Source organism: Odocoileus virginianus, chromosome 32 (assembly GCF_023699985.2).
Source record: "Odocoileus virginianus isolate 20LAN1187 ecotype Illinois chromosome 32, Ovbor_1.2, whole genome shotgun sequence".
NCBI lineage: Eukaryota > Metazoa > Chordata > Mammalia > Artiodactyla > Cervidae > Odocoileus > Odocoileus virginianus.
Genome location: NC_069705.1, coordinates 3,701,590 through 3,717,482, shown reverse-complemented (window position 1 = coordinate 3,717,482; position 15,893 = coordinate 3,701,590). Strand labels below are relative to the sequence as shown.

General features: G+C 40.1%; 1 protein-coding gene across 17 annotated transcripts in view; it reads right to left on the bottom strand.

Moving 5' to 3' along the window:
* The window catches only part of PSD3 (pleckstrin and Sec7 domain containing 3), a 470,822-nt gene that overhangs the window by 222,330 nt on the left and 232,599 nt on the right, over positions 1-15,893 (bottom strand). For 16 of the 17 annotated variants that reach the window (XR_011485090.1, XR_011485091.1, XM_070459793.1 and 13 more), the window contains 4 exons: positions 11,980-12,174; positions 11,116-11,196; positions 9,355-9,467; positions 6,793-6,851 (listed from right to left, as the gene is read on the bottom strand). Coding sequence is in view for 15 of the 17 variants with exons in the window: in XM_070459793.1 (XP_070315894.1) it covers positions 6,793-6,851; positions 9,355-9,467; positions 11,116-11,196; positions 11,980-12,174 (448 nt within the window). In the remaining 2 variants the exon portion in view is untranslated. Of the gene's footprint in view, positions 1-6,792; positions 6,852-9,354; positions 9,468-11,115; positions 11,197-11,979; positions 12,175-15,588; positions 15,699-15,893 lie in introns of those variants that run through there. The other variant, XM_020875138.2, reaches the window with a different exon arrangement.

The window sequence follows — 15,893 nt, the reverse complement described above, 5'->3', positions numbered from 1 at the left end:
TTTCTAGAAGCTACCTGACTTGTGATATAGTGTGACAGACAAAACATGGAAGCAGAGAATCTAGCAGTTTACTATTAAACCAAACATGAAAGAGATTTGCAAAAAATTTTAAATACTAATTTTTTCACTAAATTTAATTATTACTCATCAGTTCACGTCAGTCACTCAGTCATGTCTGACTCTTTGAGACCCCATGGACTGCAGCTCTCAAGGCTTCCCTGTCCATCATCAACTCCTGGAGCTTACTCAAACTCATGTCCATTGAGTCGGTGATGCCATCCAACCATCTCATCCTCTGTCATCCCCTTCTCCTCTTGCCTTCCATCTTTCCCAGCATCAGGGTCTTTTTCTAATGAGTCAGCTCTTCATGTCAGGGGGCCAAAGTATTGGAGCCTCAGCTCAGCATCAGTCCTTCTAATGAATATTCAGGATTGATTTCCTTTAGAATTGACTGCTTGGATCTCCTTGCTATCCAAGGGACTCTCAAGAGTCTTCTCCAACACCACAGTTCAAAAGCATCAATTCTTCGGCGCTCAGTTTTCTTTATAGTCCAACTCTCACATCCATACATGACTAGAAAAACCATAACCTTGACTAGATGCACCTTTGTTGGCAAAGTAATGTCTCTGCTTTTTAATATACTGTCTAGGTTGGTCATAGCTTTTCTTCCAAGGAGCAAGGGTTTTTTAATTTCATGGCTGCAGTCACCATCTGCAGTGATTTTGGAGCTCCAAAAAATAGTCTTAGTCACTGTTTCCACTGTTTCCCCAACTATTTGCCATGAAGTGATGGGACCAGATGCCATGATCTTAGTCTTCTGAATGTTGAACTTTAAGCCATCTTTTTCACTCTCCTCTTTCACTTTCATCTAGAGGCTCTTTAGTTCTTCTTCGCTTTCTGTCACAAGGGTGGTGTCATCTGCATAACTGAGGTTATTGATATTTCTTCCAGCGATCTTGATTCCAGATTGTGATTCATCCAGTCCAGCATTTCTCATGATGTACTCTGCATATAAGTTAAATAAGCAGGGTGAGAATATACAGCCTTGACATACTCCTTTCCCGATTTGGAACCAGTCTGTTGTTCCATGTCCGTTTCTAACTGTTGCTTCTTGACCTGCATACAGATTTCTCAGGAGGCAGGTCAGGTGGTCTGGTAGAAGTATATTATTCATTTAGTTGGTTTATTAATGCTATTTTTAATAAATTTTCTAAATCATCCACTTTAGTTTTTAATATGGTAAATATTAACAGATATAAGTAAAAGTTTTTTGGTGGCCCTCAAAATATAAGAGTATAAAGGGATCCTGAGAACAAAAAGCTTGAGAATTATTTAGTAGCAGGGTCTATTACTGCTTCATAAAAAGTCGTTCCTCTAAAATTTGTGAAGATAAAGAAAAAGACTGTTCTCATTATACAACGACTGATCTGCTTGTAACATGACTGTCTAGAAAGACAGGCATTAAAGTAAATAAGAGGGTCAGAGGTCAGAGGTTCCTGTCCCCTTCCTCATCCTCATTCCCCCTCTTCCCCAAATTATCTGCGGGAGGAAAGAGCCAACCCTGTCTTAGTAAGAATTTTGTCTGTTTTCCTTTATCACCTTGTACTAATGATCTGTGAAAATGTGAAAAACTCATCATGGTAAGAAAGAGGAGGGTGAAGTGGCTGAATAATGAATCAGTGAGAGGATCTGAGGTCCCTAAATAAGCCGCACTGACTCAACTGGCAAGCTATAGCTGCTGTATTTTATAAGTGTGACCCGATTCTAAGAAAAGTTGAACTGCCAAAAAGAAAGAGAAGAGGGTAGGGACAGGGAGGAAGGAATGCAGGGAAGGAAAATGGAAAGGGAGGCTGTCAGCTTGAGGAGTGCTGAGAGCCAGGAAGATCCACCCATGCATGATTGATTCTGACGCGCTTCAGTAAGGATTCCCACTAAAACTCTAGGCAGTTGCCACTCTGACAGTGATGAGAGCCTGGAGGAGTCGCTGTGGCCGCAGCGTCCAACCGTAAAAGGCAGGACGCAGCACCACGGGCTGTGAGAGAGGACTCCAAGGGGGAGGCTTAGCAGAAATAAGTATCACCCGTGGCTGGAAGTCCACAGAGGGCAGGGGTCCGATAGAAAAAGAACCTGCAGCCCGGGCTGGCGCTCCAGGAAGAGGGACCGGGGACACGGGGCGGCAGGGACACCAAGAGGGGTCCCCAGAGACCACAGCGTCGCAGGAGGGGCAGACGTCAGTTACCAGGATGACAGCCGCAGGCGCCCACAGAGGCTTCCTGAGGTGTTAAAGGACTACCTAGCAACCTCACGGAGATCCGCGCTGCTCTGAGGGTGGAGAGACGAGATGGCACGGCGTGAAAAGGAAAAGTATTAAAATTCTTCAACGCAAGTCTTCCAATAGCCATTTTCCACTTATGATAATAACCAAATATTTAACCCAGCCTTCAAAATTTCAGTGTCCTAGAGAGTCCATCTTTGAATGATCACAATTATCCATGCAGTTTACAAATTGAAAAATAATGAGTTCCTAAGATCTATCTCCAGTGGAACCACACAACTTTTTAACATCATCCTGTTACAAACACTGTACTGTATTCCTGGACTTCTTTCTTTCCTCTACCACTAGTGTCCTTGCTGTGGTTTTACCCCTTATCCAACCTATAATGCAACCCCCCAAAAAACCAGTAAGGCCCTGCCTCGTGCAACCAACCTGAACGTACTGAGCAGCAGGCCGAGCATGTGCAGGCGCCCGCCCAGACGGGGAGCCACCGCTCCAGAGGACCGCGCGCCCCTCCCCACCCCTGCATGCCGGGGCGGGGGCGGGAGGAGGCCGGGCTCTGCCAGAAAGCACAGACGCGCTCCAGATAGAATTGTCACTCAAAATCCCGAGCCTCAGTGTTAAAGGGCAGATTTTGTCACAAAATCCTGATTTACAACAATGCCCTGGCTCTGCCTCTGACCACGGCCTGACCTGGGCAGTACTGCCTTGTGGGTGGCTTCCAACTTTTAGCTGTGAAACCGGCCAACTCCTACGCTTCCACCTACCCCACTCTCTACTGCAACTCAGCTCCATTTCTAAAACTTCCTCCCATTTCAGGGTCCAGTTCTGAGACGCTCCTGACCACTGTCCCGGCCCTGCTGCCTGTCTTCAGTCTTGAATTCAAGAGGCTGAATTTTGAATATGACTGGAGTACAAGTGAGATACTTGAACTTAATACAGCATACCTGCAGATTAGCCCAGAAAAGGAAAAGGCATGAATTTATTCTAACATGATAAATCATTTTATTCATACTATTTCCAATAAAATGCAAGGCTTTAAAAAGTAGAGTTTCAACTCTCTGCTTGTTGATAGTAACAACACCCAATACAACTTAGTTCCAACAGGGCAAGAGAAAAATAAATCTGTTTATTGTTTTGATAGAAATTGATCTCTATGTACAAGTCTAACTTACATACGGGCTTCATAGAAGAATAAGGGGCATTTATAAAAACAAAAGAGATTACTTAGCAAATGTGACCACAATTATAAAATACTTATTTAATGAAGGTTAGTAAACCACTTGCAGATAAGTAAATTCATATTATTGCTATAAGAACGGTAAAAATCATTCATATTTTTTAAAGTAGGTACAGAAGGGAATCACCATTCTTTAGTTCCAATGATATGACTATAACATCTGAGTGAATATCTCCCCAAAATACTGTATATATTGCAGACTGCTTTTTTGCGGCCCACCTAGTGGAACTATGTCATTAAGAGACCCCCTCCCCCACTGCTTCTCTGCCGAAGCACCTCAGTCACCTCTCACCACCTCTGTAGGGAACCTGCTAAGGGTGGTGAGCCGACCAACACCACTCCATCTGGCTTCTGATCCTTACCCAGATGGCAGCGAACTTGGAGTGGAGCATAAGCACTAAAGTGTTTGTTTAATGATAGAATGAACTAGAAAAGGGGGAGCTAGAAAGGCATTCCAACATACAACACTGTGTTAGACTTCCTATGTTAGTATACCTTCTACCACTTTATTAGTAAGATTAGCAGGAAGAACCAGGCCCATGCCAATGCATTTTCAACACATCATTCCATAGCACAGGAAGATTCTCAAAGACCAGCCCTAAGAAGAGAGCCTCCCCGGTTACACCTTCCCCACTGAGAGCATGAGGGCAAGCTCTCTCAGCACTGCTTACAAAGGTCATGCTGTTACACTGCTATTACGACACAATGGCAGGGAAGAAAAGGGAAGTGGCTGGTTAGTTCATTTCCCAGGAGGATTACTCTGGCTCTGGACCAAGTCATGAGAGGTGAGGCCTAGGCAGTATAGTATAAGGAGAGGGTGAAAGGGGAAGATATTAGAAATAATTCACTTTATATTCTTTGTGAATGATTCACTTTCATAGGAGCCATGCTAGTAAATCAGACACTGTACCATAATTCAGGCAATCATGATGCAAGAGAAGCTACATCCAAAATTATGGATTAAAAACTTACCACCTAGAAGGAAAATTTATTTTAAAAAAGAATCCAGAGGAGGAAAAGAAGAGAAACACATTTTCACATGGTTAGTTTTTATGACAGCTGCTATATATTCAACAGTCTTGTAAGAGCATGCATTGTACACAAGAATAAAAAAGTCTAACATACAAAACTTAGACAACAATCTTCAGTATGTAACACACACTTTTAAAAACAAAGCTGAGAACTAATAATCACTGAAAACATGATTTTGAAGATACAGAGAAATTTGTATTTATAATTTTCTCCCTCATATGTAATTCTGCCACTATAATCAATTGTTAATTATGCATGATTGGCATAAATTAAGATAATACTAACCATTCACTTATATAAACTCTCTCTTATAGTCCAGTTGCCAAAAAGAAGTGTGGTATATCACTCAGTCACTTAGTTCAATTCCTCAAACATGGAAGACGAGCGAATCCAAGACCTAGGGTTCTGACCGTGCACAGAACACCCCAGGGTATCTTGTTTGTATATCAAGCGTGTGGAGTTATCTGAATAAATAACAAACCTCACACCTTTATTTAATGCTATGTTTCAAATTATTGTGATTAATAAGACACATGTTTATTTGAAAGTACTATTAAAATGATATTAGCTTTTTAAAAAGCAATCCAGTTTTTAACAGAAATGGTGGTAGTAGTTTAATCGCTAAGTCACGTCCGACTCTTGCGACCCCATGGACTGTACAGCCTGCCAGGCTCCTCTGTCTGTGGGATTCTCCAGGCAAGACTACTGAAACAAGTTGCCATTTCTTTCTCCAGGGGATCGTCCCAACCCAGGGACTGAACCCACATCTGCACTGGCAGGCGGATTCTTCACCACTGAACCACCAGGGAGGCCCCCTTAATAGAAACAGATGCCTGCAAATCTAGCTACTTCTACAGGAGTTCTATGACATATTCAACCTTAAAGAAGAACCCAACTGTTACTAGATTCTTCTCTTCATTCTTACACATTTTCTCAGTCAGAACAGAGTCAATACACAACTATCGTATGTGGCTCGGACCGCAAGATAGCCGGCGTGAGGAAGAGCTCCCGTGCTGGGACCCACTGGCTCGGCTCAATGTTACGTGTGGACAAGCATAATCAAAAGTGTCTCCTTCAGCTGAGAGTCAGATTAGGAAACTGAGTGACAGGAGAAGAAGGGGACAGAGTCGCAGCTGTTATCACAGATGAACAGAGGAAAGCAGTGGAAACCTGCTTCACCGGGAACAGGAAAACAGAGGTTAGGACGGTATGCTGACTGGCCAGCCCCACGACAAGCTGAATTAATGTCGGACTCCGACACTCACTCCGAGGCTCACACTGTGGGAATCCAGTACTTCATCTCCACAAGACATTTTACCACCCTATTAAACTGAGGCTTTTCCCCTCAGTCCGTCTCAATGACCCCACACAGCTCCGTTTGCCTTTCTTAAAGGGGAGAACAAGAAAAGGAGTTATCCTTTTTCTTGTTTAAAATAAGGTGTGACCTTTTGGAACAGAAAAACAAACGAGGGCCATTATCTAAGTTTTAGTGCTTTTAATGTGATTTCTTAATTGTAAGGTAAAAACCATATGGAAAGTCAAGGGATGATATAGACTACTTATAAGCAATGTGATTTTCTCTTCAAAATAAATGGATATAGGACTAGGAAATAATTTTTGTGCTATGTACATGTTGATCTGTGTTTATCTAAAACATTTCTTATAGTCTCTAATAGGAACAGTTTAAGTAAGAGCTAAAATTCCACCTCTGTGAAAGGTGAAAGTTTAGTTATAAATTTAAGAAGTTCATGCTATACTTTATGTAGATTATATTGATATTTCAACAAGCAAAAGACCAGGTAAACTGAGGGGTGTTTAAAAAACTTAGCTCTTAACACTTGCTACTATATTTAGTGAAAACATAGTCAACACTTTCAGAGCAAACTTAACATCCTTTTTCTGCTATCCTGTATCAACCCTCATAGCTAACCTAAAAACAAAACCAAAACCAAAAGTAAAAGCTCAGTCTCTGCCATCTAGTGGACAAAGAAGATAACAGACCACACGCATTATAGCTAGAAAAACTCCAGACATGTAGACAATATGGTACTTACTTAAAATTATGCTCAGTGCTAGCAAGTAAGAAAGCTATTTCTTTTTCCAAAGATTTATGTTTACCTACCTGCCATGTAGAGAATGAGATAAAAGAAGGCAGAGGGTAAACACGTATGAACACAAAAGCAAAGATAAGCCCAGGAAATTCTGGAGGTCTCTCTGTAAGACAGCTCCACACCCCTACACTTACATGGCCGTGGAGATCTGTGTTAAGAAGCATCATTGCACAGGTGAGGCAATGGACTCCATCTAACGGAAGAGACAAGGACAGAAAGCATTAATTCACTAGATCCTGTTGGACCGCTCAACATTATTAACACAGCATACCTATGCTTAACTGAGAACCTACGAAAACACAATCCTGTGGCTAGGCACAACTAATCATATTCATTTGGGGAAACAGAAAATAGATAAGAAAACGTTGTTAAAAGAATCTCAGTGCACAGACTTGAACTCTACTGGTGATGAAGTGAATTAGTCTTACCTCTGAAGGACAATTTGACAGTAAGTGTCTCAAGCTTTGAAACAGTGTCCTTTGACACAGCAAATCCACTTCGGAGACTTCATATTAATACTAATGAAATAAAAGAGCTACCCGAAATACAAGCTATCCAAAATACAAGCAAGCTAAAGGAAGCTTGCTGACAGGGAGTGAGTGAGTATGACCCACCTAAAACACAATTCTGTTATGTTGAAGTCATTAAAAATGTTGTCCAAGTACACACATGGAAATAGAAAGATATTTCACAATAATTATATCCAGTATGATTCTACTTAAATATAATACATCTAGAATGATCTATAACATAATATTAAAAGATATTATTATTTCTGGATAATAAAATTATAATTTTACTCTTTTTACTTATGGTTTCTCAATTTTCTATAAGATATGGAAAAGAAAATATATTATTTAATGCTGTTATTTTTAAAATTTTATTTTCTAGAAAGAAAGTGAATTAGGAAAGAAGCAAAAGTTAAAGAAAACCAAGATGTGCATCTTCCACTGTTTACTCTTTGGGTATTAGTTCTCTGGCTAAAAATATATAGACAGGAATAGTTACCCTTCCACTTGCCACTCCTTTAAGGCAACATTTAGGTTGACTGGCCCAGGATACAACTGATCAGACAAAAGTGAAATACTGAAATAATCACTGAAGATTTAAAAATTAACTACTTAAAGGAAATGCATTACCCAATTAGCAAGATCATTTCACACTTACATGGAAACATCACTTTCTCTTCTTACTTTATAAAGGGAAAGAAAAAGCTCTATTCTCTCCCTGCAGCTCTCAATCCAAGCACAGTACAGCAGTTGCAGATGGGAGAAAAGTCTTATTAATTTATACTAAATGTACAAAAGGTTTGTCCAACTGCTGAACTCATGAATCAAAGATGCCTCATTTTCCAAAATATGCCTTTGAGTTCAGTAGGTGATTTCTCTAAGTAGAATATCTCTAAGCAGATGCTGCTGAATGCCTAAAAGTTCACTTATTCCAGTATTCTAAATACATATAAAAACAGGTTCTTCAAAGTATTTATAAAACTCTGCCACCAACTCTCAAATATCTTCATCAACAGTCAGCTGAGTACACAAATCCATAGTCCCTGCTTCACTTAGGAATGTCAGGGTCTTCTCAGATTTGAAGAAGGTTCTAACAAAAACAATTCACCTCTATACCTTTCATTTTCTTGTCAAGACCAACAGTGATACAGTGAATAAATGGTCTTAGCAGAGTCAAAAGAATAAAGAAAGACAGTTCCCATTTTACAGATGAGAACACGACTTTAACAATCAGACAATTAATTTAGCTACAGCCTGCAGGGCAGAGGCAGCAGGAACAACCACTTTCATCAATATAAAGAACACCGACACAATGTTAACTGGCCATACAGATGTTAAGAAACAATTATAACTCCTAGTGCATCTAGTCTCAGTGACTTAGTCTAGAATTCTTAGGTTTATGAAAGATAACTCCAGTTGGAAGTGAATATTTTTTTATTTTAAACCCTGAAAGCTTGGCCTTATTATAAGAATTGAAATGGAGAAATGATCTCTCTTCATAGAGTATATAAAAAATTAAATAGCTTAAAGTTGCTTTTTAACATAGTAAACCCAAGTATAGGTCATCAAAATCATAAACCTGAGTCAGTGGTCAGTGTTGTAAAAATGAATGCCCAAAGAAAGCACTGGAGATATACCACACACTCCAGTGAGATTTGCAAATGTTTCTGGAACTAACCATAAAACTACACATGCACTTCATCAGGAAGCTTAGAAAATCAGGTGTATGGGAAGAAGAAAGTGGAAAGCTAGCTTTTCATTATTACAGTGTGCATGGACATTAAAATCTCAGTGACAAACCATAAGCGATTTAAAGAAAGTATATTGTCATACTATGGATATGGAAAATAAAGTGAAACTGCAGGAGTAATGAATATCAAGCAGTCATTAAATATCATGGTTTTTAAAGAATATTTGATGACATGAGGGATGCTCACCAGGCAAGGGAAGGACAGTAGGAAACAAAATTCTGTAATGATTCCAACTTGACATAAAGTAGTGTACAAATAGACTAAAAGGAAGTAAATCAAACTGCTAACAGTTATTTCTAGGCAATTAGACATAACTTGATGATTTTCATTTTCTTCTGCATAATTTTCTATATTTCCCACAATAAAATGTAACCTTTATATTGAGAAAAATAGCCCTTGTTATAAAGAAGAAATTTAAGCATTTCCATCAGATTACCTTGTGAAGCAATGGTATCTGGGTTACAGTAAAAATATCTATTGGAGAAGTGTACTAAAACTCTCTCTCGTTCTTGGGTTTCTCCCACAAGAGAAAATGCTTTAAAGAAATACCTAAAAAAGAGTTAAAAGGGAAAAGGTAAATTTTTAGAAAATGTGACTATACTGTTTGACTGTTTAACTTAATTCATAGAAACATAAGAAACTAATAATACAAGGTAAGATATTTTACAGTTATTCTTTAAAAATCACTAGATGGTTATTCAACATAAATCTATATTGATGCTATTATTATAGGAAATGTCTATATAAAAGATGACAAAGCAACAGCATGGTGGCCAATACATCAAAAAACAGGCTTGGGAAGGTGGGTGATTTCCACATATGATGTCAAGAAGCCATTTTTAAAGATGAGTCAGAAAAAACTAAGGAACACTGAGGTCTGGATGCATAACCACGTGATCTATGTCTTAAAACTTGACAAAGATCACAGGGTTTCTTTGTCACTTTGTTACTTGACGGTAATCACCACTGACCCACTATTAAAATTACAATTATACTGTCTTGTGCAAGTAGATTTCTGTTCATTTTATTTTGCCTATTATTACCACAGTCTATCTCTAACTTGCTATGTGAGGAAGAGACTGGAAAATAAAACCCTAATTTATTTTTTGAATTAGGAATGACAATCTAGATCAGAGTCACTGAGAGCACTTTATTAGAGATGTATCCAGGACTCTCACTCGACAAAGTAATGCATTGCCCTAAACATGAGATGAGAAAGAAAAAAATTGTTTAAAATGTCCTAAGAAAACCTGCTTTTGAAAGAAACATATCATAAACCATATTTGATGATGAAAATGTTGCTGACTTCCTTACTTGCAGTTAATCTATATTATACTGACCTAACTTTAATTTCTCTTAATTTTTTTTTAATAAGCCACATGAGAAAGCAAAGAAAAAATATAGATCTTTCCCCTACCTTTTTACCTGTTTTCATCAGAAAACCTCTAAGTACCCCTGATTCATGCAAAGAGCCGGAGACTAACTCACTGCTGTGCATTCTAACTGAACATCTTCACTTTACCTCGCAGGCTTCAGTTTCCTGATCTGTAAAACTAGAGTCTTACACAAGATGACCTCAGAGCTCCTCCAGGCTCTGAGTTTATAAGATTAAATGCTGGCTGGGTTTTACCTTCAGCTGCGCTTAGAAATTGACAGTACAGTATGGTGTGAGACGTGAGGGTCAGTGTGTTTCCAAACCCATTTGAACAGATCAGCAACAAGTAATACTGACTAAAATGGTTTTACAGATACTTTCTGCTGATTATCCTGATATTGATTTTTATCCTGTTCATTAGGTAATTTCAAAGTACTCTTTGAAAAAGCTATTAGGCTATTGTAAACAAATAATTAGAGAAAAGTCTTTAATTCTGCAGTCTATAAACTGTGCCTTTTTAAAAAATTTGATCATTCAAAAACCAAATTCCCACGGATTCCATTTCTCCAAGACTTACTTTGCCAGCTATTCTTTACTCTGTCATATACTTCGTGCAGAATATGGGTTCATATGTAATTTCACAAAGACAATACATTTTCCCCACTTTCCACAATGTTTACTCTCCATGATACACTCTGAGCTAAGGTCACAAAGTAACTGTGGGTCTAAAAATGTAAGAATCAGACTTTACCCTCAGCACATCATTTTCTATTCTCAGAATTAATTATTTAGAAGCAAAGAACAGGTGACATTTAATCATACCTGAGAGATTGATCCAGTGTCATTCCTGTAAAATCAAAAAACTTCAAATATTCTTCTGCAACTAGTTTGCTAAATTCATTGCTGTAAGAAAACAAAATAGACTTGGTTATTAAAACTGAAGCCACCAGAACACACACAGACACACACAGACACACACACATGCTTGTGAGGATGCACTCTGACAGCAGCCCTGGAACGGGACGTACTTCTTGCCTAGGTGCACACACACAGACACACACACGCACACACACACACAGACACACACACACACAGAGACACACACACACAGAGGCACACACACACACACACAGACATACACATACACAGACACACACACACAGACAGACACACGCACACAGACACACACACACAGAGACACATGCACGCACGCACACACACGCACACACACACACACGCGCGCGTGCTTGTGAGGATGCACTCTGACAGCAGCCCTGGAATGGGACGTACTTCTTGCCTAGGTGCACACACACACACGCACACACACACAGACACAGACACACACAGACACAGACACAGACACACACACACACTTGTAAGGATGCACTCTGACAGCAGCCCTGGAATGGGACGTACTTCTTGCCTAGGTGCACACACACACACACACACGTGTGTAAGGATGCACTCTGACAGCAGCCCTGGAACGGGACGTACTTCTTGCCTAGGTGCACACACACACACACACACGCACACACACACACACGCGTGAGGATGCACTCTGGCAGCAGCCCTGGAACGGGACGTACTTCTTGCCTAGGTGCACACACACACACACACACACACACACACGCACACACACACGCGCGTGAGGATGCACTCTGGCAGCAGCCCTGGAACGGGACGTACTTCTTGCCTAGGTGCTTTGCCACGTCCGACCTTTTGAACCTGTCGAGTTGATAAAGGCGCTTGGCCAGCCTTTTGGCTGCTTCTATGTTGCTGCTGGTACCGTTACTGAGACTTTCTGAGGCCTCCTTTTCCAGAATTTCAGTGCTCCCCATTTCAGAATGAGCCTCTGGCTGAGCTGTCTTCAACCCAGCATTGCTGTAAGAATTGATAGAGAAGGAAACAAAAGAATAGAAAAGATTATTTTTGTGGGACAAAAAGGAAAATAGCTAAGGAAATCATCATGATATTGTAGAACAAATGAAAAACTATTTTAAATGATATATCTTATGCTTAATTATTAATAAAAATATTCTGTTACTCTATTTTGACATACTAGAGAAGTGATGGCTTAAACCCTAGATGAGCAGTTCTCAAACCTTGATATTCTTAGAAGTATAGAAGACTTCAAAGACCTTTGTGTATGTGGGTTATGTCTACTGATATTCACTGCATGAGTAATTAAAATGGAAAAATTCAAATATTCACTTAATAAAAAATCCATTTCACAAATATAGATAACATATTTAATTAAAAATAACTATATTTTCTAAAACAATAGCATAAATTGTAAAGAGACAAGCAAGAGTGATTTGTGTCTTTTATAAATTTCTTTAATGTCTGATGCAACTAGAAGACAGCTGGACTTCACAGTCACTTCTACATTAGATCATCAACAATACGTCATTGTGGCTGAAAATATCAAGAAAATCTGGCCTCCACAGAAATAGAAAACTAGGGAGCACTTTAATATCCTTAATTGTGGATATTGCTTTTTGATATGATGCCAAAATAAAACAAGTGGTAGTTTCTTAAAAGTTAGTTGTAATATACTGATAGAATCTAAACTTCTATCAATGAGTTTTTGTACTCTTACATTAAAAATGTCCCACACTTTGAAAGCATCTTACCCAGGCATGATTCTGCAACATAAATTGGTCAACTGAAGAATATTTGCTGACACATTTCATTATTTGAAAAAGAAATTTACTAACATTACCACTAACATCCTCAGAAAAGTTGCTAAGTAAGTACTGGGAAGCTGCTAAACTTGCTGGTAGATACAAGTTTTCCAAAACTCTAATTTTTGATTGAAACTTAAATTTTATCACTGCAAACAACACCAAAAAAAACAACAGTTGTTTTCCTTAAATAGGCTCACTTCATTAGTTTTCAAGAAAATGTTTGCCAAAGCCAGTTTATCAGTTAGACTTTGAAAGAAAATGGCATTTCCATGAAAAAAGTGACCAGCGTAAAGCTCACAACTCAAACTACATGAGTGCTTTTTCTAGAGTGCTTCAAGTAGAGTCTGCATTTCACTGCACGTGAAATGAAATGGCAGGTAGCCAAGGGCTGAAAAGTAATTAACTGGCACTGCTTTATCAAGGACATCATGAGGTGAAACCGGCCTTCATTTCTCTTTTGAACGCACAGCAAAGAGTAAAACACACTGGACCAGCGTGGAGCCACTGCCTTGGTTGGCACTGGGGCTTCCATCACTGCTTTTGTACAGTCGGCGTGTATCAGCTTTGCTATCCACAGAGTGACAGAGGAAAACAGGGCTGCACTGTTATTAGAAAATAATTTTGGCCTCACAAACCCACTGAAAGGGTCCCAGGTAGCCACGCAACCACGCTGTGAGAAGCTCAGCTCTAGCTGGGCACCGCTGCACACGCCTCTGACACCAGCACCGAAAACGCGGTGATCCCCAGACCTTCATTTCGACTTCTGACAACGCGGAGCTATGCCCGAGGTGAACAGCTGTGCTTGAGGAGCCTTCCAGCACACTTACTGTGGACTCTAAAGCAAAGATTTTTTTTTTTTTTGCTGTGATGAACCAGAGAGTAACTATTTCAGGCTTGCAGGCCACATAAGCTCGCTGTCACACATGCTTTTTTTGATTTTGTTGTTCTTTCACAACCTTTCAATAATGTAAACGCCAGGAATCCTAGTCTGCATTCCCTTGCCCTACTCCACAGCTCTTTAACTTGTCCTGAATTATAAGCAGAGAATCACTGACTGTCCAAACCAGGACAGTCTGAGAAGGAAACACAGATGGTAGAATCACTAAATATGTGGTTACAATGGGGGAAAAAAATTACCAAAAAAAAAAAAAACTAGTTGTAAACTTGCAAAAACTCCTTACCGCACAGGGAAGACATTTTCAAGCAGAACTGCTCAAGCTCTGCCTTGCCACCTATCTACCTCAGTCACAACGTCCCATGCCGCTCTGACCCGCCATCGGAGCGGCAGCTTCCGCACAGCCAGCTGGTGACCAAGGATCGCCTGCGGCTGCAGGGTCCCGGCGCCCCCAGCCACTGCTGGCCGTGAAGGGGTCACTGTCCCGCGCAGCCTCTCGCCAAGCCCACTTATCAGCAAGCACTGCACAAGTCTTTTACACCCAAACCATGTGAAATTTCTGTTCAACACACCAGCTCACACACTGCAGACGTGACTGTGGCGAAGCTGGAAGTTCAACGTGGAGGTGTGCAAACCTGTGCTGACTTCTTTTACTGTAACCATTGATAATAATGCTTCATTTTTCTAAAGTTGAAGTCAAATGCTAAACCATAGTCCATGCCAAGACAATGGACACAAACGGGAATCCACCCAGGCAAACCAAGACATTTGGTAACCCTCCCTAAATAATTAGCCACCTTAAACAATTTTCCAATAGAAAGACCCACCAATTAAAATAAATTGCCTTATTGCAATAAAATCTTCACGTAAATACATTTAAATATTGTTTTCATTGTAAACCTTCCTTTATAAAGTTCACATTACCAAATGGTTTTGTGAAATTTATCCTATCAGACAACTGAATTCTTTAATTATTATATACAGCAAACCTGTAAGCAAATTCATAGAAAATTATTTCTTTTAAAGGTCACCTCACCCTTTGTGTTTCCCCAAGTAAATGGTGGATGTATGAAACATTTACTCTAAGAACTCTTCTATTTACAGTCAAGTTCTTTATAATCATGAAAAGAAAACCCGTGGAGTGGTACCCCCAAACATCCTCTTACTCTGCGTGTTAGTGATTCTGTAGAAAAAAAACAGTGTCAAAGAAAGGGTTTTTCTTCTCAAATAAACCGCTACTTATTATTGCTTACTTCTCAAGGCAAATTCATGGCATGCATTTAGTCACTCCATGAAAACAGCGTAATTACACTACATACATAGTGCTGCAATGATGCTGTTCAAATACAAGAGGCTTATCGTAACAAATACATTCATTAGAGGTACTTAAAAATACAAGAAGTTTTAAAATGCAGTATTGATTCCTATTCCTTACGTTTCCCACTTCTCGTGTTTACTGCCTCTCTGCCTGTCCTGGCCAGTCTGTTTCACCTCATTTTCCTCACACTCCCCAGGAGGAGGTAACTTAAAAATCTTGTACCAGTCAGACTTTTCTGACTCTTCTTGAAAAAACTTCAGAGAAGAGGAAAGTAAGGAATAAAATGAAGATAAGCATTTGCAATCCTAGATGGCTTCATTCCACCCCATTAGAAGCAGAGAGGCTGTGCCTTCGGACTCAGAAAGCCTGGAAGTGTGATGGCAGCACCGACTCACCAGCAGCATGACAGACACCAAGAGGCCATCCTGGAGCCGACGGGGCACCCAGGCCATCCTTCCTCTCAGCAGCCCCTCCCCAGGACTCGCCACCCCCTCCACCCCCCGCCAGCACCACTGCCTGCTGGTTCACAGGGCTTCCGAGGACCTGGCTGGCTCCCTATGAGGTCATACTACTGTGACCTCACACTCTTGGAAGTGCTTACTGTTGGGGGTTATAATGCTTTCACAGTCCTGATAAAAAGCGAAGCCGGAACACAGGGCCACTGTACGTCAACGGCACAAACAACAGAGGCAGCTCAGTC